A 25,999-nucleotide genomic window follows, 5' to 3' on the forward strand; every position below is an offset into this window, starting at 1 on the left:
CTCAAAATAGGGCTGCTGACACTCTATCTTGTACAACACTTCTATTATAGACATATCACATTAATTATTGATTAAACAGTAGATGACAGTATAAAGCTCTGTACTATGCATTTTAATATTATTAATCCATTTAATCTCCTCAACACCATGGGGTGAGTATACATACTATTCCAGGTGTTTTACAGAGAAGGAAACTGAGGCATAGATAGATCAATTACATTGTGATTGTTTTCTTTACACATATTACCTCTCTACTAAACTATGAGCCCTTGAAGACAGGGAGCATTACTAGCCTGTTACTGGGGTCTAACACAGTGCTGACATGTAAATACCCAACAAATATTTAAATGAATGAACAGGTAAATAAAAATGTGTAACTGAAGCTAGACTCCTAAGTATTTCATGCAAGGTCCTTTAAAAAAACAGAGAATTAAAAAAAACAAACAGTGACTTCTTTTGACTTTCAACCTAGGATGGATTAAAACTATTCTTTAAGAGCTCAGAATCTGAATACGATTTTCCTGTCCTCTCTCTACATACCTATCATGTTGGGATAACTGAAATTCAAAAAATCAACACTTTTTGAAAAAAGTATTTGAAAAAAATATCTGTTGAACTGTAATATGGAATATAAGGTGGGTAGAATTATAACATTCCACCCTTGCTATGAAAGTGTTATAGAATTGATATCAACAACTTAGAACATAGATCTTTAAAGGAAAAGACCTGCATTTGAGGATAACTTATTACCTGTATAATCCTACATGGGTCAGTTACTTGATTTAGTCTCAGTTTCCTTTTCTCTAAAATAGTATGGATTATAGTAGAATGTACATTAGGTAAATACTTAGTGCTTGGGTATGGGATAAGCCTTCAATAACTTTTAACTATTATTGTTTTCATTTTTACCTTCCACCATGGATCCTACACACTGAGATGAATTGCTAGGTGTGTTAAAATATATATATATATATATATATATATATATATATATATATATATACACACACATATATATACATACACACACACACACATCATAATTTTTTTATTTCTTAAGGTGACCCCATAACAAAGAATCTCCCAAATGATATTATAATAAGGCTTAGCTATATTACAACATTAGAAACTCTTCTGATTTACAAAAGCACATCCTTACCTTGTTTGGTGAATAAATATCATCTTGAAATAGTTAGAAAAAGCAGCAAGCACTGCTCTGTGGGCTTTGAAGTAAACATCTCCAATGGCAACTGTGCAATCACACAGAAAACCAAATTCTCGCTGCATGTTCAGCTGCTGCAGAAGGACAAGGCTATGGCTAGCTGTGTCCATTGTGGCTCTGAGAAAAAGGACAATTTTTTTTTTTTACAAAATTAGCTACAGTTTACACAAACCTACAGAGTACACGGAGATCTAAATTTAAATGAAATTATTCAATAGTTTTTAATACTGTTAATTTTACTCCAAACCTAGCTAACATGATATCTCATTATAAAAATATCAATTCTGCTAAAACTGCAAAATATGAGAATTTTTTTTCATCTGGTAAGAAGGTAGCTTGGTATGAGTGACATAGAAGCAAAAGGAAGGTCTATCTGGTTTTTGTTTTTTGTTTTTTAAATATATCTCTCTACATTTCTAGTCCTGTTTGCTCACTGGAAAATGGGAATGAGATGCTGTCCCCTTCCTCAGGGCTAAATGAGTTGTGAAAAGCACCTTGTGAAAAGCACCTTGTCATGGAAACCTATTCAAATGGTAGCTGTAACTGTCATAACATATCACAGTCCTGGCTGGGCTAGAGCTGTTATGGCTCCGTAGGGTTCCTCTGTGTGCTCGGGGTACACTGGCCTCCTATCATACAATATATCTGGGAAACGGATCAGTCACAGTACATTCAGGAGCCCTTAAGCCACATTCCCTGATTTACATGGGACCCCAGGAACCCAATGGAAAGACCCTAAACCCTGATATTGACTGGATTCAGACACATACAAGCATGGAGGCCCCTGAAGGAATAATACAGAATGGGGCCACGGGTCTGAGGAAGAATCCCACATGAAGAACATGCAGAATTCTGGCAGAGAAGTCTAGTGTGAGCTGCAAGGGCACTCAAGAGTGCCATAGTTCCAGGCAGGTGGAAGCTCTGCTTCACCACCTCCACCACCCCAACTGTGTAGACAGCCCTGGAGCTTTAGGGAGAAGGCAGCTATGGTATAAATCACTGGCCAGCTGTGAGAACCTTCTCTAAAAGAGCAGGTTCTGAAAAAGAGAATGAAGTTCCTCACTATCCAGAGACCAACGTCAATGGAGATCAGTGACGAGAGTGTGGGGTTAGCTGTCTGGAGATTGGGCGCAGCGTGGGCAGCAGACAGCTGAGTGATCAATAATATAATAAAACTAGCTAACACTTACAGTGCTTCCTGTGTGTCAGGCACTCTTCATTCATCTAATTCTCAATATGACTGTACAAGAAAGGGAATATTCAATGCATCTTACAGATGGAGAAACTGAAACAGTAGAGTTAATTTACTCAAGTCACACAGCAAGTAAGTGGCAGAGCAGGGGATTCAAACCCAGGCACTGTGCTCTAGAACCCAAATGTCCTCTCTTTCTGCCTTCCAGAGGGAACATGACCCACAAACTGGAGATGCCTATGGAACGGTCAGGTTATACATCAAGACACCCAGAGAAGCCTCAAGAACATTTGGAAAGAGGAATCAATGAGAAACCCAGATTTTCTGCTGCTTAATTTGCTTACACAAATCTGATACAGAAACTAATACTTATTAATGAATAAAGTCTAGGCTAAATAAAAGGTTATTTCTATTTTTATTAAAACTACATATTTAATGTACTGATATGGAATAATCCCCAGGATATATTAAGTAAAAAAAAAAAAAAGCAAAGTGTAAAATTGTTCAGAAAAGACTATTTATGCAAAAGGGGTGGAGTGGTTATTTTTAAAGGTGGGGGAGAAACATACATAAATATATTCTTGTTTGTGTACACATCTCTGGAAAATTTCAAAGAAATAAGTAAAATGTTTGCTTCTGGAGGGAAACAAAGGAGCACGATGGGAGGAATTGTATGGCTTAAACTGAAATCCTTTTTTTCTTTTTGAGAGAGAACAAACGAGCGAGCTGGGGTGTGGAAATCAGAAGGAGCAGGAGAGGAAACTTTTTTTTTAAAGATTTTATTTACTTATTCATGAGAGACACAGAGAGAGGCAGAGAGAAAGGCAGAGACAGGAGAAGCAGGCTCCATGCAAGGAGCCCAATATGGAACTCAATCCCAGGACTCCAGGATCACTTTTTGAGGGAAGGGAAAGGCTCAACCGCTGAGCCACCCAGGCGTCCCAAGGGAGAGGGTCTTAAGCAGACTGTGTGCTGAGTGTGGAGCCTGATGTGGGGCTCGATTTCAGGACACTGAGATCATGACCTGAGCCAAAATCAAGAATCAGATACTTAACCAACTGAGCCACCCAGGTGCCCTGAACTTATATCCTTTTATTGAAGTTTAACATCATAAATACATACCAACACGTATTCCTTTCCCCCATATTTCAGATAGATAAATAGGTACAGAGATCAATGTCACAAACATGCAGCCAGCCAGACACCCTGAGCACATAAGGTAAAAATTACAAAGGTGGTAGAGACCCCCTGCCATCTCTCCTTCATTCTAACTACCCACTACTTTGCCTCCAAAGGCAAATTCTACTTCAGAATCCATCCTGATTTTGGTGTTTCTAACTATCTTGTAACATCACCATGTTCTTACTGCACCTGCACACATCACTTATGAAAGTATGGTATTATTTTGCATGTTTTAAAATTTATATAAATAATATTGTACTTCAGGAATCTTGCAACTTGCTTTTAACTCTATTCATACAGTACTTTTTTGAATTCTACTACTCAAACATTAAATTTCTCCCAATCTTCCCCCAATTAAAAAATAAAAAACTCTTAGTCCTTACTACCTCATTTTATAAGCCTTTAAGCAGTAATGAAATAAAAAGTAACAGAAAAAAAGTAACAAAATAACAGAACCAACAGACACCTGAGCCTAAACCAAACTCCAAATTGTATTGTTCCAAACGGCCATTTAACTAAAAGTCACTATTTATTGTATTCATTGCATTACCCAGATTCTAAAACATCACCAATTTATAGAGAGATTTTAAAACCAAAATAAAACTGTATACTGGGGATTTCACCATATGAAAAACATGTCTTAGATTCAATGAAATGGTTCAAATTGAAGTAGTTTAAACTAGTCTTATGAATTGTTTAAAAAAACAAAACCTCAGATCATAAACGTTTTCACCAGATCTATCTATATACATATATATATACATATATATATATAGTTCATTAGTATAATGAACTATTGAACCACATGGAAATGAGAAAGGGCACATTAAAAAGCCACATATACAAAAATCTTGTGGTTAATGGTCTATGAGTAAGAGTTAAATTCTCCACTTACTGAACATATTTTTTAAAGAGAAATTTAATAAAGAAATTGGCTCAGTTGGTTAAGCATCTACCTTTGGTTCAGGTCATGATACCAGGGTCCTGAGATCAAGCCCCACATTGGGCTCCCTGCTAAGCAAGGGAGCCTCCTTCTCCCTCTCCCTCTGCCCTGTTCATGTGCTCTCATGCTCACTCTCTCAAATAAATAAAATCTTAAAAAAAAGAAAAAAGAAAAAATTATTTGAAAGCATGCATTATATACAAGGTGTAGGGACAGAAAAAATTACATATATGATGCAACCAAGACAACTGCAGGCTAACATGCACCCCAATGTTTACAGCAGCAATGTCCACAATTGTCAAAATATTAAAAGAGCCCAGATGTTCATCAACCGATGAATGGATAAAGATGTGGTACATATATACAAAATGGAGTACTATTTAGGATCCAAAAGAATGAAATCTTACATTTGCAATGATATGGATAGAACTAGAGCGAATTGGGGATCCCTGGGTGGCTCGGCGGTTTAGCGCCTGCCTTTGGCCCAGGGGCGTGATCCTGGAGACACGGGATCGAGTCCCACGTCGGGCTCCCGGCATGGAGCCTGCTTCTCCCTCCTCCTGTGTCTCTGCCTCTCTCTATATATATCATAAATAAATAAATAAATTTAAAAAAAGAAAGAACTAGAGCGTATTGGGCAGCCCAGGTGGCTCAGCGGTTTAGCGCCTGCCTTCGGCCCAGGGCGTGATCCTGGAGACACAGGATCGAGTCCCACGTCCGGCTCCTGGCATGGAGCCTGCTTCTCCCTCTGCCTGTGTCTCTGCCTCTGTGTGTGTGTCTCTCACGAATAAATAAAGAAAATGTGTTAAAAAAAAAAAAAACTAGAACATATTATGCTATGCAAAATAAGTCCAGAGAAAGAAAATTATCATATCATCTCATTCATATGTGGAATTTAAGAAACAAAACAGATGAACATAAGGAAGGAAAAATAAAATAAGAGGAAAACAGAGAGGGAGACAAACCATAAGAGACTTTTAACTATAGGGAACAAACTGGGCATTGCTGGAGGGGAGGAGGGAGAGGGATGGGGTAGAGTAACTGGGTAATGGGCATTAAGGAGGGCACATGATGTAATGAGCACTGGGTACGATATGCAACTGATGACTCACTCAATTCTACCTCTGAAACTAATAATATATGTTAATTAAATTGAATTTAAGTAAAAAATTTTTTTAAAGATTTTATTTATTTATTCATGAGAGACAGAGAGAGAGAGAGAGAGAGAGAGAGGCAGAGTGAGAAGCAGGCTCCATGCAGGGAGCCCAACGTGGGACTCAATCCCATGTCTCCAGGATCACGCCCTGGGCTGAAGGCAGGTGCTAAACTGCTGAGCCACCTGGGCTGCCCTAAATAAAAATTTTTTAAAAAGAAGATTGTAAGCTAATAGGGGAGACAAAACATAAGAAGTAGTAATTATGATATAAAGTAAAAGTGGTAAATGTCTTAAGAGCAGTTCAGAGAACATGCCATGAAAGGAAGATCAATGGCAACCCAAAGGAAAATAAGTCATTTGAACTGGATTTAGGGCAGCCAGGTGGCTCAGCGGTTTAGCACCACCTTCAGCCCAGGGCGTGATCCTGGAGACCTGGGATCGAGTCCCATGTCGGGCTACCTGCATGAAGCCTGCTTCTCCCTCTGCCTGTGTCTCTGCCTCTCTCTGTGTGTCTCTCATGAATAAATAAATAAAATCTTAAAAAAAAAAAAAAAAAAGAAGGAAGAAGAAAAAAAAAAAGATTTAGATGAACAGGCAGAAGGTGAACATAGCATTCCAGGCAGGAAAAAATACAATGAATTACAGGGAGGAGTGTGAATATATAGGTAACTGAAGAATTCAGTTTGCATAGAAAAAACAAAAGGAAGTGAGTAACAAGAGATGTGGTCAGCTCATACAGGGAACCAATATAAAACTGAAAGGTACTCCAGCTGTGTTTGAAATGAACGATGTTAAGATGCTTTTACAGGAGGGAGAACGGCATAGTCATTAAAGCTTGGGTTCTGGAATCAGCTTGGATCAAAATTCCAATTCCGTCATTTAGCTGTGTGCTCTTGAGAAGATGCTTAATTCTCTGGTCCTTGTAAAATACAGATAACTACAGTACCTATCTCACAGGTTGTTACATAGATTTAATAAGATATGCATAGAAGCACATAGAAATAGTGAGGCCCATAGGAAGTGTTCAGTAAATACCAGTTACCATTGTCGTCATCATCATCATCAGGCCTGTGAGTTAAGACTGCTCTAGTAGCAATACATAAAAAATGAGTAGTAAGGAAAAAGTATGGAAAAATAAAGACCAGCATGAAATCCACTGCAATACCCAAGTAACGGCAGTGGGAATGAGAATACAAGAAGATACACTCGACATAGAATTGACATGACTTGGCAGCCAGACTGGATGTGGTCAGACACAGAGAAGATACAGTTGAAGGGAAGTCTCAGAATTCCAGCTTGGGCAACTGGAAGAATTCATTCATCCTTCAGGCCATATTTGGAGGAATTGTCAGGTGTTAGGTATCAATATAAAAGCATGGTACCAGAATGCTAGAGAAGAAGCATAGAAACTGGCTCAATAAAAGAGAAGTTTTGTTTTGAACACAGTGAGTTCAAGATGTTCATTCCAGGACATCTGAGTAGAAACGTTTTGTCATCAATGGAGACACTGTGCAGGACTGGGGCTCTAGAGATCAAGGCTAGACAGGGAGAGGAGGTCCTCTGTAGTTACACAGCTGAAGCCAGCAGGAGTGGATAGGACTACTGAGTAAAAGAAGACGGAAAAAAAGCTAAGAATGAATCCTTGAACAACAGAAAAGACACAAGAGGAGAAATATTAACACTGAATGGAGGATAAGGGTGGGTAAAGGAAAAGCAAGAACCGTGGTAGGAGGTGGGGGGGTGGTGGAAAGTGCTGCAGAGAAATATGGGGATGAGGCCTACTATGAACGCCCCAAGAATGGTGACCAAGAGGTTCCTAGTGAGCTCTGACAATGGTCTGGAAAAGCAGCAGGGGCAAAATATCTCACTGCAAATAGATGTTAGACAGAAGAGGCCCTAAAGGTAGGTACAGATAGGATAGGACATTGATGATAGGGAGCTTCAGCTCAGAAAAGACTTTCAGGCTGAAAGTGGTGGAATCTCTCGAAGCCAGAAGGAACACAAGCAAAAGTCTAAGTGTAACAGTCATGGAGAAGAGATGGCTGAGGTGAGGAGAGGATCTTTGAGTACTCTGTAGATGGCTTTGATTCATATACTATGAAGTCAGTCCATATGCAGAGGGATGCTAGCTAGTATATAGTGATCAAGTTTATATAAATTTCACATAATTTTTCTGTTTCAGGGGCACCTGGGTGGGTCAGTCAGTTGAGTGTCTGGCTCTTGGTTTCCTTCCATGGAGTCTGCTTGTGATTCTCTCTCTCTCTCTCTGCCCCTTCCCCCACTGATGTGCTCTTTCTCTAAAATAGATAAAATCTTTTTAAAAAATGAAGGCATAAAAAGAGATCTTAAAAAAATTTTGTTTCAGATGAGATACTTTCTATTAAGCTACAAGTTCATTTTTACTTTATTAAGCTGTCATTTTTGATAAACTCATTCAATATGTATATCTGAATTTTTAATTTCAGATATACTTCCAGGTCTTTAAATTTTCATCTCATTCTTTTTTTCTATTTCTCTGCTGAAATTTCCTGTTTGTTCACACATTACCACCTTATTTTACTTTACATTCTTGAGCATACTCATAATAGCTGCTCTGCTAAATCCAACCTCTGGGTCCTTTGGAGTCAATCTCCATTAATTAGGGTGTTAGTTTCCTGTTTCATTTTGGACAATATCCTAGACATTGTGATTACTATAGTAAAGACTTTAGATTCTGTAATATTCTCCCAAAGTATTGATGTTTTTGCTTTGTTGTTACAGTTAACTTGGCTGGACTTAAACTCCAAATTTTGCCTCTCGTTTGGTTTTTTTTATTGTTGGTGTGCTGTATGGAGGTTCAACATACATGTAAGTTTAGGGGTTGGCAAAAGATTCAAGCTTAATTATATACAATATTTGGGGTTCCTCCAGCATCCTTTCTAAGATTTTCCTTTTCTTTCCAGCTCTGTGGTCATGCTAAACTGTCCTCTTTTATTCAAGCACGTAAGATTACAGGTTATTAACCTAAGTTTAGCCAGTTCCTCCTGTCACCAACTAGAGCCTTCTCTCAGTACAAAAGCCATACAAATGGAAACTTATCCACTGCTGTTCCTTTCTTCCAAGTTTAAACCTCATTCCAGTTTCTGCCTGATTTTTGTCACTTTTAAATGCCATCTGGTAAGATTCTAAAGCTTTTTCACAGTTTATACAGTTGACCCTTGAACTACATCAGTTTGAACTGCAGGAGTCCACTTATATGAAGATTTTTTACAAACACAGTACAGTACTGTACATGTATATTCTTTTCCTTATGCTTTTTTTTTTTTTTTTTTTTTTAAGTAAGCTCTAGGCCAACTTGGGGCTTGAACTCACAACCCCGAGATCAAGAGTTGCACACTCTACAGAGCCAGCCAGGTGCCCCTTCCTTATGATTTTAATAACGTTTTCTTTTCTCTAGCCTATTTTATTACAAGAATATAGTTAGTATATAATACATGTAACATACAAAATATGTTAATTGACTGTTTATGCTATTAGTAAGGCTTCCAGTCAACAATAGGCTATTGGTAGTTAAGCTTGGGGAGGGGGCAGTGTCAAGTTAAACGCAGATATCTGTGCAGGAGTGTTGGGGTCCCTCATCCCCACACTGTTCAAGGGTCAAATGTAGTTTCTAGTTCAGAATTGTTCCAATAGGAACTACTCAGCCATTATTACCCTTTATCAGTTCTAAAAAGTTCTGGGCTCAGGATCCATTTACACTCTTAAGAAGAGTATTAAGAATAGCAGGGATCCCTGGGTGGCGCAGCGGTTTGGCGCCTGCCTTTGGCCCAGGGCGTGATCCTGGAGACCGGGGATCGAATCCCACGTCGGGCTCCCGGTGCATGGAGCCTGCTTCTCCCTCTGCCTATGTCTCTGCCTCTCTCTCTCTCTCTCTGACTATCATAAATAAATAAAAATTAAAAAAAAAAAAAAAAAGAATTGCAAAGAGCTATTGGTTATGCAGGTTGTATTTATCAGTATTTACCATATAAAAAATTAAAAGTGAGACATTTTAAATTTTTTAAATTCATTTAAAATAATAAACCCATCATATATTGACATAAAATATTTATTTCTAAAAAATAACCACATCTATTTTTTAAGTGCAAAGGGTAGCACTGTTTTATATTTTACAGTCCTCTTTTAATACCTGGCTTTAAAAAATACAGCTGGATTCCTTGCTTCTGTGTTCAATCTGATACCACATGTTGTTTTGATTCAAGTATATTAAGAGATTTGGGCCTTGCAAAAATAAGATGCTTGCAGATGCTAAAAAGATGTCAGGAACCTCTGGGGGGTCCTTGAACCATACTTTGAGAATCTCTGCCCTATGCTATTTTTTTTTTTTAAGATAGATTTATTTATTTATTTATTTATTTATTTATTTATTTGAGAAACAGAGAGAGGCAGAGACATAGGCAGAGGGAGAAGTAGGCTCCTTGTGGGGAGCCCAATGTGGGACTTGATCCCAAGACCCCAGGATCACAACCTGAGCCAAAGGCAGACGCTCAACCATTGAGTGACCCAGGCATCTTGTTTTAATCCTATGCGGTACTAGAGCAGGTACTATATTAGTTCCATTTTATTTTTGAGGAACCACAGGCGCAGAGAAGAAGGTGGGAAGGTACCCAAAGTCAAATAACTTGCCATTAAATGGTGCTCGTAGTATTCCAGGCTGACTTTAAACTCATGCTCTTTCTTCAAAATCTCCGTCTAAAACTTTCAGTGTGGGACGCCTGAGTGGCTCAGCAGTTAAGCATCTGCCTTCGGCTCAGGGCATTATCCTGGAGTCCAGGGATCAGAGTCCCACATTGGGAGCCCTGCATGGAGCCTGCTTCTACCTCTGCTTATGTCTCTGCCTCTCTCTCTCTGTGTCTCTCATGAATAAATAAATAATATCTTAAAAAAATAAACTAAAAAAAACTTTTAACATACATACTGATGGCAAGGTTTGCAAATATATTGAATAGAATAAGGGGGAAATTTTTCTGAATTTATAAAATGAAACAAATTCAGATCTAAAAAAAAAAAAAAAACCCCACACACAACTTAGATACATAATAGGTTCAAACTTCTTTGTATAATAATAGACCTTTGAGGGATGACACCTGGGTGGGTCAGCGGTTGAGCATCTCCTTTTGGCTCAGGGCATGAGGTGATCCCGGAGTCCCAGAATCGAGTCCCATATTGGGCTCCTTGAATGGAACCTGTTTCTCCTGTCTCTGCCTCTCTCTGTCTCTCTCATGAATAAGTAAATAAAATCTTAAAAAAAAAAAAAAAAATAGACCTTGATGTTTTAAGGTAACACAACCAGATTTTATTTTAGCTCAATAAAGCCAATCCATCACATAGTTATTAAAAAACATTTTCTAATTGACCTACTTTGCAAAATTATTAGCTAGGTTTTTCATAAAGCCTTCGTTCATCATTTCTTTGACTATCAATATTATCTTCTCTAGTATGTGGAATAGCCAAAGATTCCTATGCATACAGAAAGATCTTAGAAGTTTTATTTAACAATTTTGGGTGGAAATTTTAAAATGTGAGAGAAGTTGCAGAAAAATAATTGATCATTTTATATTTACAAATACGAGAGCCAAAATGAAAGAGTGCTTCATCTTAAGATGCCTTATCTATCATCAAAGTGATATTTATACTGTACTAATAAAATTAGTATTGGTATTTAAGAGAGACTACAAAACCTTGTTTACTAACTGAATTGCAGTAACTGTATTAGCTCAAACTAAATAAACTAGAACAGCTTTATACCAGTATCTATTTTTGTTTAATTCAAAGTTAACTTGAAATTTAACACCTTTTGATTTTTACTTATTTTTTAAAAATCTACTGTATTAGACTGGACTCTCAGATCTACGGTAGTCAGACGATAGCTTTTCATTTACACAGTTTTTCATTCTCTGAGGCTGTACGAATCTTCAATAAAAATGGGACAAAAGGAGTAAGACATCTCTTTTTGTAGAAAATAAACAGTCTTAGATATTTTCTCTGTGGTTCCTACCACTGTGACTTTATTATTAATTATCATTAAGACAAGGAGACAGAGTTGGCAGAGGAATGTGTACAGCTTTTTTGAGATACTTACTCATGGCTATAAATACAAAGGTAAAAGCAGAAATATTCAAAGTGCTACGTGATAACAGACTTTATACAACGATTTTAACTTTTTAATTGTACTTTCACATGATTATGGAGGTATAACATTTTATAACCTAGAGAAAGACTGTTTGCAGAAATCATTTTATCATGGAATAGTAGCTCTTATCATGCCCTGTAAAATTTTCAATGCAGAGTTGTACTGATGTCTGCGTCCTACTCCAGACCAACCCAAACAGAACTGCTGAGAGTGAGGCTCAGATCCTTTTTAAAAATACTCTTCAGGTGGTTCTAATATGATGCCTCGGTTAAGAACCACCATGTTAGAAGGGAACCAAGGAAACTGAAGAAAATATTTCACACTGTAAAATTACAGAGAAAAAAAAGCAATTGTGGGGATTACACCAATTAATTAAATGAACAAGAATCAACTATTGTAATTCTAATTGTGACTTTAAACAAACAAACAAACAAAAAAATGAGCCAGATTCTAAGAAACAAAAGTTCTCCCAAACTAGTAAATTGGGCACTGGGGGCAAAGGAAGAACACATCATTTTCAGACTTCTTCTAAAAAAGTACTTAGGGAAAAGAGGTATTTACTCTCATAACACCATTATGCCTATTTTCATAACATCTTAAGACGATATGGAAATTGCAAACCTGAAAATATTGAGATAAAATCTGCAGTAATTCCAGGCATCTGCTCATGAAAATATTAGAGAACAGGGTAAGAAGCAGAGGTGGTAGATGACACAGGAAGAGCAGTTATGCTCTAGAAACCTTTAACGGAACAGGGAAACGTTAGTTTGGGGCCTGCCTGTTGCCAGACACAGCCAGCCTACTACATCTCTAACCATCTAACCAACATGTGGGATGCCTGATAAAGCCACAGCACCAGGCAAACAAGAGTGTTAACACTGGTGAGTGCAAACTGCTAGTGAACCTTAAAAAAATCAGAACCCTGTGAAGGAAAAGAATTCTTAGTCTAGTAAAAAAAATAAATAAATAAATAAGGTACTCAAAGGACAGTAGGAAGTTGGATAACAACGATGCTAGTACAGACCTAGAATACAGTACAAACAAGAATAATTATAACTTCTGAATATAGGTGAACCAATACTTCCTTTGCCGCAGAATGCTCCACAAACACGTTATCCACATTGGTTAATGAAGCCCTTTGCTTAAAGTGCCTGGAGTTTTTCACAAGGAACAAAAAGTCATTGTATGATTGATATGTACAGTTAGGAAATGATTTAGAAAAATTTCAAAAATAACAATACTATTAACACCTTTTGTTCACTTAAAAAGAAAGAAAAATTCCTGATAGCAAAGGGAAAGCAGATGTGTGAATAAATTCAATTACTAATCCTGACACTGATGTTTGTTTCAAATACTTCCCTCTTCCTCTACTCTCCCTAAGTTGCAGTATCTTTCCTATCCTAGAGGGAACAATACTGTTCTAGTTAAAATAGCTACTATTATAATGAGTAAGTACTACATGCAAGGCCTTGTGCTAAGTGCTCTATGAACATTCTTTTCGTTCTCATCTTGACTATGTGTTATTTTTATTTCTATTTTACACATGAGGAAAAACGTAGGCTTAGAACACACAGCTAGAAGATAGTATAAAGTGGGGATCGAAAGCTAGGTCTGACTACATAACCTGCGCTGGTAACTATAAACTGGAGTAGTATTTTTCTTAACTTCCTTCTCTTAAAAGATTGAAATTCACATGCAATCTGGAATAAAGAAGCAGAAGAGGGACACAGGAAGTGGTGTACAAGTACTTTATAATTTATCAAGATAAGAACACCTGCACTGCTTTTTTAAGACAAGGAAAAAAAAAAACCCTGCAATAATATAAAACCCCTAACTCTATTATGGCCCTATTATTACAAAAAGGACAAGTTTTTCTTTAACAAGATGGTCAAGCACCACCTACGGGCCATAGTAAATAAATCACTTTGGTTCAGTGGTGGGGAGGGCATTATGCAACACTTCCCAGCACTGCCCTTGCCAGGATATTTTACGGCCAAGACTCTTGGGCCCCTCCTCCCCAGCTAGACAGCCTGGCTCCTGCGCATTCCCCTCAGGAGATAGGGTGGAAGCACACAGCTCCATTTTCTAAGGCAAAGAGGGCAGCTGAAAGTCCTGCTCAGCCTCTCTGGGCAACCACAGGCGCCAATAAATCAGCCACAGGCGATTCTCTCATCCCTTTCCTGGCTTGAAGTGGTAGCAAGATACAATGCAAAAGAGCACTGACTGGACTTGGGAGATAAGTGATCTAGCCTTGAGTTCTACTGCAAATGACAGCATCATAGACAGCCAGGTAAATCTCTGAGGCTGTTTCCTTGTTTGTAACATAGAGAAAACACTACCTCCTTTTTTGTTAAGGTACTTAAAATTCATCTATGAAAGTGGCTAGCCACTGCAGGTGTTCAATCAACAGCCAACAACCTGAGCAGAATTCATCTCCACTACCTCCAAATAAGACATTCAGGGAAGGGTTAGGTAAAAAGGTAAAGCAAGTCATGTGAGGCCCCTCCCTGCATTGTTGCTGCTCATCCCTGTGATATTCCACTGGTTCCTGATCATCTCCCGGTCATCAGAACTAATCTACTCCAAGCGCTATCCCGGTGCCCTACTCCCTATTAAGAAATTGATTTCTGATCATGGATAGTTTACCCTTACTCAACACAGATCTAGACTGCTAACGAAAAAGTTAATGCCTTAACCTAAGGGAGCAACCAGTGCTGCAATTGTTACTCTTTGCAGAGAACAGGGCTGAAGTTTGGAGGGGATGGGCTTTGAGGCCCAAAATACCTCACAGGCCATCTACTCCACCTAGAGGTAGGTACATCCCAAACCCAGTCCTTAAAACACCAGAGCCATCACACACTGGCCAAGCCTGGTTTCTCAAAATCTGAAGCAAGCCAAGTATAATCACCTCTGGCAAATGGTCTCTACAGGGAGTGGGTTAAACTGGCACTGCGCTCCTGGTGTGGTGGAGGGCCCAAGGCCTGGAGCCCTGGAGTCCAGTTACTCAAAAAGGTGTAGGCCTTAGATTCAAACTACGCGTTCCTTAGACCCGGTGTCTTCGTCTGTAAAACAGAAGGATGAACTGGATTTCCTGGTAGGCCCCTTTCAGCTTTTAAAATCTGTCATCCCAAAGTGTGCTTTACACACTTGACAAACTCCTGTGAGAATCAACAGTTTTGCCAAAAAAACAAAAAACAAAACAAAACAAAAAACTTGAGTCTCAGGAGAATGAATGCCAAATGTAATTTCCTGGGGGGGGGGGGGGGGGATGGGCGTTACTTTATGAAACCTGTTAGAGGCTGTCAAATTCCAAGTACAGCACTAGGTGCTGCCTAAGTAGCTTCATTGCTCCAAATAACGAGCGCTAGGGAAGCAGTTCATGATCGGGCAGACTTTAAAAAGAAAAACTGGATTTACTCAGGATGAGATTAATATAATCTGAAAAAAAGGAAGAAATGAATTATGGTGGGGGAGGAACTTCCTGCCCTAGAAACGGGGTAATCACAAACGGGGGCGGGGAAGAGAGGCCAGTGGCCGCAGCGCCTCGCCGTTCGCAGCAGGAGGCCCGCCCACTTGCGCGAGGGGCCGCGCGGCCGCCCGCGAACGCCGCGGGCCCGGGGGGGGGGGGCGGGGCGGGGCGGGGGGTCCCGCGCGGGGCCAGGCCCCGGCAGCCGCCTCCTGCGGGCAGCGAAAGGCGGCTCTGCGTATCCTCGGCCCAGCGCTCACTCGCGGTTGCCATTTTCCTCCAGTGCCCTGATTGACATGTCAAACGGACCAAAACACCCCTCTCCCCAGCTACTTGCATCTGTCCCGCGACCGCCGCAGCTGCAGGCCGCCGCCCCGGGCGGCTCGAGGCGGGAGGGACTGAGCCCGGAGCAGCCCACAGGGGCCGGGCCGCGTCGCTTACCCAGACGCCGCCGCGGCGGCCAGCCGGCTCCTCCGTGCGGGAGGGGCGGCTCCCGCGCCGCGCACGTCACGCGGCGGCGCCGGCTCACGCACCCCGCGGCCCGCTCTCGCGCGGCTTCCCGCGCCGGCCGCCCCGCGATGGGCCCACGTGACCGTGCGCCTGGTGGCCCGGGAACGAGGGGCGCGGGGCCGGAGTGTGCGTGCGTGCGTACGTGCGCGCCCGCCCGCCTACTCAAGTGGCCCGGCGGGGGTCTGCCCGCGCTCGGGGCGCCTCCGCCACGGTCCTCGGTCGTGACTCTTGAGGCGGAAGCGTGGAGACGAGCCTGGGCGTCACAGGCTCCCCACACACAACCGCGTGACCCGGGGACTTTCCCCAGGGTGTGCAAAAGCACTGCACTGCCTCAGTTTGGGGGTGGGGGCGGGGGAGGGGGTGGGGAGGGATGCGCCCGCGTGTTCGCGGGGAGACGGGTGGGGGCGCGGGGCCAAGGAGGCCGAGCCGCTGGAGCCGGGGAGGGGAGGCGGGCTGGGCTGGGGTGGGGCATGGCGGGGGAAGTGACTCAAGGCCAGAGGCGGACAGACCCATGGCAGGCGGAGTGGGGGGAGCGCGGGGAATGGGCGACCCGGGCCGACGGGCGGCGCACGGGGCAGGACGAGGGCGCCGGCGCCCCCAGGACGCCAGGGGCGAACCGCGAGGGAACGCCCTGCTGCTGAGCCCTCCGGGGCAGGGGTCTGACATCTGGACGGAGTGGGAAAACGGCATCCTGCCCTTGGGGAGTCGGGAGGAGCCCAGTCCCATCCAGCTGTGCAAACAGGCGGAGGAGGAGGTCCCAAGCCTACCCTTGGGAGAGGGGCGCGAGGGGTGGTAAAGCCGCCGCCGCGCCGGCCCCCGCGGTGCGGGTTGCGCCAGCCTCCCCGGAGCCCGACGCAGAAACTTGTTGCAAACAAACAGGCGACCGCGGGTGCCCCTAGCAGCCAGCGGCGGAGTGGGTGGGCGGGCGAGAGGGAGGGGAAGGCTGGCGGACGCCGCAGCGAACTGGTGGGCAGACCCGGAGTCGCCGCGTAAGCGGGGCCGGCTCAGTGCGGTGCGGCAGGCGCGGCTGTGCGGCAGCGGAAGTCCTTTGTTGCAGCACAGTCCCTGGCAGAGCCAGAGCCTCTCCGCGCAGCCCAGCCCGAGCGCCGCGCGCCGCCGCCACTGCAGCTCGCGGCCCCTTCGCCTCCGCCCGCCTTTCCCGTGGCCGGTTTGCCTTAAACTCCCTAAAACCTCCGCAGCCCCGGTTCCTGCCGCGGCCGGTGAGTATCTGCCAGTTGTGGGGCTATTTGCGCAACTTTGGCCCGGGCGGCAGGACGCGGGCCGCGGGCCTGGCGGAGTGCGGGGCCGGAGCGGCGCCGACCCGTGCGGGGATCCGGAGCGCGGAGGACGCGCCGCGAGGACCCGGCGGCGGGCGGCTGCCGGGCCGCCTGCTCGATCCCGCCGTTCGCCGGCGCGCCGGGTCCGGGACGTGCGGCCTCCCTAGGTCCGAAGCGAAGCCCCGGCGGAGACCAGTTCCCAAATTAGTTACCTTCTTTTCCTTTTCTTTCTCTGCCTTTATTTTTTTTTGGGGGGGGGGGAGGGGAGGTGTAGACGGGAGGCGGGAGGACCGGGTTGATTGACGTGCCGGAGCCCGCTTCTCTCAACTTACAGCTGCGGCTCCTCGGCGGGTGGGAGGGGAAGTGTCCCGGAGCCCGAGGCCGCAGACTTGGGCGCGCTCCGAGGGAGGAGGCGTAAGAGCCGTGCAAATTCTTGCCACGCTCTTTTCCACCCCGTCTTGTCGGCACACACGCTTTTTGTTCAGTGAAAAGTAGTGAGTCTGGGGTTTGGGAATTTTCAGTGGAAAAGATGTGCTTCGTGGGAAGAAAGTGCTTTCGATTCCGGTGGTGGGCGCTTGCTGGAAGTTCTGTTAGTGTTGGGTAAATGTGTTGTAGATCGGGAGTCGTTACCACTAAAACACGTAGGCTTGGGTCTGAGCTGAGCCAGCCTCCCAAGCCTCCCTTTTTACCTAAGCGGCGCGTCTGTAGGATCTGAAAGGCTGACATGACCTTTTCCAAATTGGGAGCGTTGGGGAGATGTCGATGAAAATCTTTGATGCTTTCTGGGGACAGTAGGGTATCCGTATGATCCTACACCAATCGAGCTTCAACGTGGTAGGTACGCGCGGATTCTCCACTGGCCTAACTGTATTTCCATAGCGTATGTCTCACGGTCTCACAGCAGAACTATCACAGGAAAAATTTTCTCGAACCCAAGGAATAGTTCCAGCCTTTTTGAGGCGTCTTAGAATCATTTTCTTGAATTCAAGGCACTTTGGAGCAGAATTGGTGAAGGATGCAGTTCTCATGTTAACTTCAAAACAATCGCTACCTTCTCCTCTGAAACCAAGATATTCGATTCAATGAAATTTTGTCAGTGCGAATGAATACGATGGGAAAATTGGGACACAAAAAGATGAAGCTTGAATGATGGCTAGCCATCACAACCTCAAAACTTTCTTTTTGATTCACTCGGCTGGCTATGTGATTGCAGTCTCAATAAGTGAATGGGTTTGGGTGCTAGATGGGGGCTTCCTCATTTTCTTTTTTTTAAATATTTTATTTATTCACGAGAGACAGAGAGAGAGAGAGAGAGAGAGGCAGAGACACAAAGCAGAGGGAGAAGCAGGCTCCATGCAGGGAGCCCAATGCGGGACTCGATCCTCACTCTCCAGGATCACGCCCTGGGCCGAAGGTGGCGCTAAAACGCTAAACCGCTGAGCCACCCGGGCTGCCCCAGGGGGCTTCCTCATCTTAAAAAGAATTGAAACATAGGAGTCATGAAACTATTTTCAAAGATCAATACAGTCTACAGTAGAGCCTTTAATTAACATCTTACATTCATTTTAAGAGATTTCTCCATTACGACCAAATTTTCATGGTGTAGAATAACTCAGGTTGTTTGTCCTTTCCTAAACCCCTTTCTATTCTTCCCCCTCCAATGTGATGGCCTACTTGGGGGAATAAGTGAGGGAGCCCTGGTACATCATTGTCAGAGAAAAAAGAAACCATATTTAACCAGGACCTTAGCAGGGCATGAGCACAGTCTCAGCCACTTGCTCTGGACCTTGTGTTTTGATTTCACATTGACAGTGCTAAATTCTTGTAGTTTCCTTATTCTCATCTTTTGCAGGGCTCTGGAGAAGATAAGTTCATGGAGCTTTTTAAGAGTGTGTCCATTTTTCTTGCAGCACCATTTCCTATCCTAATGTGCAAGAGTAGAGAAGTGCCTGCTTTCAGGCCTTTCTTCCTCCAGCCAGGAAAGTGCTAAGCCTTTGCTATTAACCTTCTGGCCCAAAGGGGAGGAAACCATTTGGGATACAAAGGCAAAAAAGTTTCCATAGCTTTTTATTTTTACATTGTAATCTGTTGTCTTCCAAGAAAATGGAGTTGTATTTGAAAAACATCTGTTTGAGAGGTCACTTGGGTCTCTCTGTAAGTTGTTTTCTCCTGATATTTTTTCTTGTGCAAATATATTTTACCCTGAAATATTGACATTGTTATATGCTTTTATGTGAACCAAATTAAAAGTGGTTCATGTCTATTCTGTTTTTTTCTCAAAATAGAAATACTTATAAAATCTATGCTCTTGGTAAGAATTCAGCCTATACTAGAATACATAAAATACAAAAATGAATGTCATTGATTCCCACTACCCAGAGGTAACTGTTAACAGTCAATTCCTTGTTTAAAACAAGAAGAGGCAACATTTGATTCTAACTGTGCTGTTGTATATGCTTCACTCTGTCTAAGGATGGCCTATGATGATTCATGGCCTTATGTTCTCTATTCCCTACTCAGGTTGGTGAGAATTGACTAGGGGGAGAAAAAGAGAATGTTTTGCATTGGACTGGTTTAAAATTCTATGATCGAGTAACAGATGTGAGCGTTTAAATATAACAGAGCTGCTATTTTAGGTTTGTCCTTATGAAGTACTTACAGTACCTTGGTGGGCTAGTTCTCATACTTTTTCATGCTAATGTTGAGGTCCAACCTCTGACGGATTGATTTGTACTGGTCAAACTTGTTTTTAAAAAAAAAAAAAACACCAAAGCTTCACATTTGTAGAGAGTTTCATAATTTCATAGTTGGGAAGGAGTAGCTATACTTGACATGAAGACCACTGCCTAGATATCCCTGTGCTGATATGGCATGAATGGTTCCCCTTGATTAGTATCTAGAGGTATAGCATGCAAAACATCAAGGAAAGAGAATTAGAATGAAGAAAGGAATTAATGACTCTGCAGTTTTTAGATGTGGCATGGAAGGAGATGGCACATACTTTAGATTTCTAACTATACTTACATAGGGGCTTGTATGGTAACTACAGAAGATTTTAGTCAAAGTACAGAATCACTTATATTCAAGAAGGATGAGTGTAAAGTAGTTGATGATCTGAAAACAAAGCCCCAAAATAGTACATCGAAGTTTAATCACAACATTGATTATTTGAGAGTATTGGGGACATGGATTTTTTTTTAATACTACTCTGCTTTGAATTTAAAATCATTTTCCAGGCAGCCGTGGTGGCTCAGCAGTTTAGAGCCCCCTTCAGCCCAGGGACTGAACCTGGAGACCTGGGATCAAGTCCCACGTCGGGCTTCCTGCGTGGAGCCTGCTTCTCCCTCTGCCTGTGTCTCTGCCTCTCTCTCGGTCTCTCATGAATAAATAAATAAAACCTTTAAAAAATAAAATAAAATCATTTCCCAAATAATACTGGAAAATTAAAGAATTAAATCACCCAACCAGATTTTCCATTTGTTATCTATGTGAGATACACATAATCCTTTTTCAAGATAACTAAAGAGCTTCATCCCCACTTTACATCTTTTAATATTAGGGAAGGGTTTGCTCTGAGGGCCGTGGGAGTCAGCAGATGGAAGGAGGGGATGGGGAAGGGGCAGGGCATTCTGCCTGCAATATGGGGGCTGTATGAGAGTGGGTGACTGGGAGGCTCAGGACGTTCCAAAGCAGCACTTCAGTTAATAGTCATTGCCAGGAAGAGTGTTGTCTGGTTTATAAAAGCTGAAACTTAGGGTGCTGAATCAAGACTCCAGAATTCGAGTCCCATCTTCTACTTAGAAAATGAGCACTTTGGTATCAACCACTAAACTTGTATTAACAAAATGAGGATTATGAAAATACCTATCTGAGGGTTATTTTGAGAAGAGTTGTTTGATGTATGGGAAATTGCTTTGTAAATTTTTGAGGACTAGGTAAGAGTTGCCATGATTGAAGTAATACAAAAAATTGGGTGCCTGGCCAGGCTCATTTAGTGAAACGTGTCTCCTGATCTCAGTTCACAACTTCAAGTCCCATAGTGGGTCTAGAGATTACTTGAAAGAAAGAAATTGGCGCAGCGGTTTAGCGCTGCCTGCAGCCCAGGGTGTGATCCTGGAGACCCTGAATCGAGTCCCACGTCAGGCTCTCTGCATGGACCCCGCTTCTCCCTCTGCCTGTGTCTCTGCCTCTCTCTCTTTGTGTGTCTCTATGAATACATAAATAAAATCTTTAAAATAAAAAAAAATTGATAAGCAAAATAAAACACCTACTTCAACATTTATTCATTCAAAACTAATCAAATACCAGGCAATTGTTAAAAGGCTCAGAGGATACAGTGAAGACGACTAAGACAATGCCTTGATCTCAAGGAGCTTATAGCAAAGCAAGGGAGGCACATAATTAAAATCCCTGCCAAGAGTGTGTTGATAGACACAACATCCATTTTGGATGATACATTTTTTGTCACTGTATAGTTAGGGGCTGTCTTAGAAGCACAGGGGAGGGGCATTTTCATTACCCTGAGATCAGGGGAAGAAAAAAAAAACACTCCCCAAAGAGTGAGCTGGACATCGAAAAGTTTCTGAGTAAAGGGAACAGCATATATGAAAGCTTGAAAGCTTTTGCTGTGTAGGTCCCTCGGGATGAAGGGAAATCTTAAATAGATTTGAGACTTAAAAATGGAGTTAAGCTTCTTAGAATGAACTCACTTTTTATGATACTCTTTTTATTGGTTTCATTTTCTTTTAATTAAGAGAGTGAAAATTTCAGGGTTTTGGTTGGAATTAAACAAGAAAAGGGTGGCTATAACTGGAAAGATTGGAGACAGTACAATTTAAAAAGCTATGTGCATCTCCTGAGGGAAAGAGCCTGGGTAGCACTTCCTAGTGTCCTGGAGCTGCCTCACCAGCTGCTCATTCAGGAACAGTTACTGCATACTTAGTGTGTTGCACAGAAACAAGCTAACAGCCTTGCCTTCAGGTTGTACATAATCTAGTGGGGAGACCTAGGGACAGATACAAACTGTGGTATCCAATTCTTACTAGCATTTGCTCCTTGACAGCCATTGCCCATGATAACTCTAAACAGTAGGATTATCATCCCCATTCTCAGATGAGAGAATTAAGGTACAAATTGTTTATGCAACCTGCTCGAGGTCATACACTTAATAAGTGGCAAAGTCAGAATTTGAACCCAGGCAATCTGGTTAGTCTACGCTTTAACACCTACTTTATGTTGCTGTTCTGATGATTAAAATATAGTGTAGTAAGTGTAAAATAAGGAGGATACAGAGTAATATCAAAACCTAAAATAGGGGGCACCTAGCTGGCTCAGTAGAGCATACGACTTTTAATCTCAGGGTCATGAGTTCAAACCCCACATTGGGCATGGAGCCTACTTAAAAAAATAATAATAAAACATTTGGGACGCCTGGGTGGCTCAGCAGCTGAGCATCTGCCTTTGGCTCAGGGTGTAATCCTGGGGTCCCAGGATCCAGGCCTGCATTGGACTCCTTGCAGGGAGACCGCTTCTTCCTCTGCTTCTCCCTCTACCTGTGTCTCTGCCTCTCTTGCTGTGTCTCTCTTGAATAAATAAAAATCTTAAAAAACAAAACAAAACAAAACAAAAAAAACCTAAAATAGTGGGAAAGGGAGGTATTACAGAAAGTTTTCTGGAGGAGGTGATAAACTGATTCTCAGATATGTGGGAGGTTCAGGCAGAAGAACCAATTGGCATGAATAAAAATGGAGATAAATACATTAAGTAAATAAGGTGGGCTTGGGAGGGGAACAGGGAGAGCAAGCCATTTTATGCCGCTTGAACATGAAGTAGCCAAACATAAGACCAGCTGGGTGGGCACTGTTGGCTTTGTATGTTTTGCTAAGTTTTTACTTTAGCCTGAGGATATGTGAAGGGAACCATAGAAGGGTTTAAGCAGAATGAAATGGTCTGATTTTTGTTCTTTATGAATTGTTTGAAGTGAAGGATGGATTTGAGGAACCAGTTAAGGAGCCTTTTGCAATAACTCAGCAATGATGATAGGATCCTCAGGAGGGCAGGGAAAGTAGGGATGGAATAGAGGGGCAGATGTGAGAAATACTAGAAAATTGGTAAGACTTAATAGTTAACTATTAAGGGAGGGAGAAGTCCAGGTGACTCCCAAGTACCCTCAGTGGTGCATGGCAGTGCTAGCTGAGACAGAATACAGGGAGAGAAGCAGATTTAGGTGGGTCCTAAAGTCACAGAGGCACTCTGGAATAGATATAAGTTCCACAAAATGAACCCTAAGAATACCAATACCAATGCCACGTGCAAAAAGTCACTTCCTGATAAAGTTGCTGTTTGCAGAGAGAAGCCTGCTGTTCAGACAGTGCCCTCTAGTGGTCAGAAGATGCCATGTTGCCTCTTTAGATGAACAGATCAAAATGTAGAGACTGCCTAGATTAAATACTTTTCCTCTTCTCTCTTTTTCTTTAAGATTCATTTATTTAAGAGGTACCTGGATGGCTCAGTCAGTTAATCGTCTGCCTTCAGCCTAGGTCATGATCTCGGGGTCCTGGGATAAAACCCTGGGTCAGGGCAGCCAGGGTTGCTCAGCGATTTAGGGCCGCCTTCAGCCCGGGGCGTGATCCTGGAGACCCAGGATCGAGTCCCACGTCTGGCTCCCTGCATGGAGCCTGCTTCTCCCTCTGACTGTGTCTCTGCCTCTCTCTCTGGCTCTCATGAATAAGTAAATAAAATCTTTTTTTTAAAGATTTTTTTTTAATTTTTTTATTTATTTATGATAGTCACAGAGAGAGAGAGAGAGGCAGAGACACAGGCAGAGGGAGAAGCAGGCTCCATGCACCAGGGAGCCCGACGTGGGATTCGATCCCGGGTCTCCAGGATCGCGCCCTGGGCCAAAGGCAGGCGCCAAACCGCTGCGCCACCCAGGGATCCCAAGTAAATAAAATCTTAAAAAATAATTTAAAAAAAAAAAAAAAAAACCTAGGTTAGGCTCCCTGCTCAACAAGGAGTCTGATTCTCTCTCCTGCCTCTCCTGCCTCTCCTGCTTGTGTTCTCCCTCTCAAATAAATAAATAAAATCTTAAAAAAAAAAAAAAAAAGAGGGATGCCTGGGTGGCTCAGTAGTTAAGCATCTGCCTTCCAGCTCAGAGCGTGATCCTGGAGACCTGGATCGAGTCCCACATCGGGCTCTGTGCATGGAGCCTGCTTCTCCCTCTTCCTATGTCTCTGCCTCTCTCATGAATAAATAAATGAAATCTTTGGGGGGAAAAAAAGATTTATTTATTTGAGAGAGAGAGAGCGCAGGAGCACAAGTGGAGGAGGGGCAGAGGGAGAGAATCCTGAAGCCGACTCTGCTGCTGAGTGCAGAGTCTGGCACGGGGCTCCATCCCAGGACCCTGTGATCATCACCTGAGTGAAACCAAGGGTCCAGTGCTTAACCACCTGAGCTACCCAGGTTCCCCTCTCTGCCTTTTGGAGAGAGAGAAATGTTCCAGAAGCTATTATGTTCACTTTGCTTTCTCTGTGGATAAGTTTACCTTTAGTAACACTTACCTTTAGTAGCAGCTTACCTTTAGTAACACTTCACTTATTCAGAAGTTACTTGGTTGGCAACGTCAATTAACTAGTGCCCTGACCAGAAACAAGAGTAAAGCAGAATTGTTGCCTATCAGCAATTAAAATAGATGAAACAAAGTGCAGGAATTAAAATCTGATCTTACAGATTACTTCCCTACGTCCTCTTTGAAAATTAAATTATGTAAACTCAGCTTCACTGAGTTTTGTCTAATTTTATAACTCATAACAGACTGAAATGGTGGGCAGCAGGAGATCAGCACCCCTTTTAGAAATGACAGCTGTTGGCTTAACAAGCTAGGACACAGAAAATTACTAATCAGCCAACAAACCACGATCTCCCAAAGCACCACAATCTCAGGCCATTTTGTGTAGGTGCAAACAACCCTTGCCAATCTGAACAGGTTCTGTATTTCAGCAAAACACGGTTGATGCAGAGGAGAAAGACAGGCAGTTGTTTCTGTACTTGGGGGCTGCAGGATAGTAGGAAGAGCCCTAGACCAGGATTGAGGAGCCAAGGGCCTTTGCTGTCAGCCACTAAAACTGGAAGTGACTTTGAGCATGTCTCTGAATCTCATAGGACCTCAGTTTGTTGTCTCACCTATAAAGCATCAGGTTGAACTTGACCACTTTGTAAGATGCTATAAACTATGATCATGATATTAATACTTAAGGAAAATTGTATTATGCTTGACAGAAAAGGCAAGAAGAAATTGTCTCTAAATTACATAAGAACCCTGTGAGGGGTATAATTCTCCATGTTTTACAGATGAGAAAAGTGGGTTTATAGAGGTAAAGATGTTTAATCATAGCTGAATAGGGTTAGCTATGGTTAGTAGGGCTGGTATCCAAATCTATTGGTGCCTGCTTCCAGGGCTTTTTTTAAGACTTTGATTTAGCAAGCATCAAGTGCCAGCTATGTGGGCAGTGAGTGCTAGGCACTTGGGGGCACAAAGGCCTTTTAAGCCTCATCTTTACCCTTTGGAGGTCAGTGAGGTAGGCATTGCTGTATGGTACCTCTGTTGGTGCAAAAGATAAAAGTCATGCTGTAGCACTGTTAGGACTAATGTAAAGCTACATTAAGCATTTTAAAAGATTTTAGAGTGTGAGCATAGAAGTGACTCACCATTTATAGCATTGTTTCTATGGGAATATGTGTTTCAAGTTCCAAATAACTAACTTAAAAATAAAGTTTTGGAACAGAACCCAATTATAATTTCAGAACTTCCTGTGCTAAGTACTGAATTTACAGTCTAATAGCCAGCCAGAATATCTGTTCAAAAAAATGACTAAGATTTT

The 25,999-nt window shown here is 42.5% G+C and overlaps 2 protein-coding genes across 11 annotated transcripts in view; one reads left to right on the top strand and one right to left on the bottom strand.

Moving 5' to 3' along the window:
* Window positions 1-16,766, bottom strand: part of ZBTB25 (zinc finger and BTB domain containing 25) — a 58,653-nt gene extending 41,887 nt beyond the window's left edge. For 3 of the 7 annotated variants that reach the window (XR_013386334.1, XM_077909605.1, XM_077909600.1), the window contains exons 1-3: window positions 15,671-15,817; window positions 14,776-14,929; window positions 1,160-1,339 (exon numbers count right to left, since the gene is read on the bottom strand). Coding sequence is in view for 6 of the 7 variants with exons in the window: in XM_077909605.1 (XP_077765731.1) it covers window positions 1,160-1,332 (173 nt within the window). In the remaining variant the exon portion in view is untranslated. Of the gene's footprint in view, window positions 1-1,159; window positions 1,340-14,775; window positions 14,930-15,670; window positions 15,931-16,610 lie in introns of those variants that run through there. The other 4 variants (XM_077909602.1, XM_077909601.1, XM_077909604.1 and 1 more) reach the window with 4 other exon arrangements.
* The window catches only part of ZBTB1 (zinc finger and BTB domain containing 1), a 28,239-nt gene continuing 18,592 nt past the window's right edge, over window positions 16,353-25,999 (top strand). For 2 of the 4 annotated variants that reach the window (XM_077909592.1, XM_077909591.1), the window contains exon 1: window positions 16,354-17,063. The gene's annotated coding sequence lies outside the window, so the exon portion shown is untranslated. Of the gene's footprint in view, window positions 17,064-17,524; window positions 17,955-25,999 lie in introns of those variants that run through there. The other 2 variants (XM_077909594.1, XM_077909593.1) reach the window with 2 other exon arrangements.

The sequence above is a fragment of the Canis aureus genome, chromosome 9, assembly GCF_053574225.1.
Source record: "Canis aureus isolate CA01 chromosome 9, VMU_Caureus_v.1.0, whole genome shotgun sequence".
In the NCBI taxonomy this organism is placed as follows: Eukaryota; Metazoa; Chordata; class Mammalia; order Carnivora; family Canidae; genus Canis; species Canis aureus.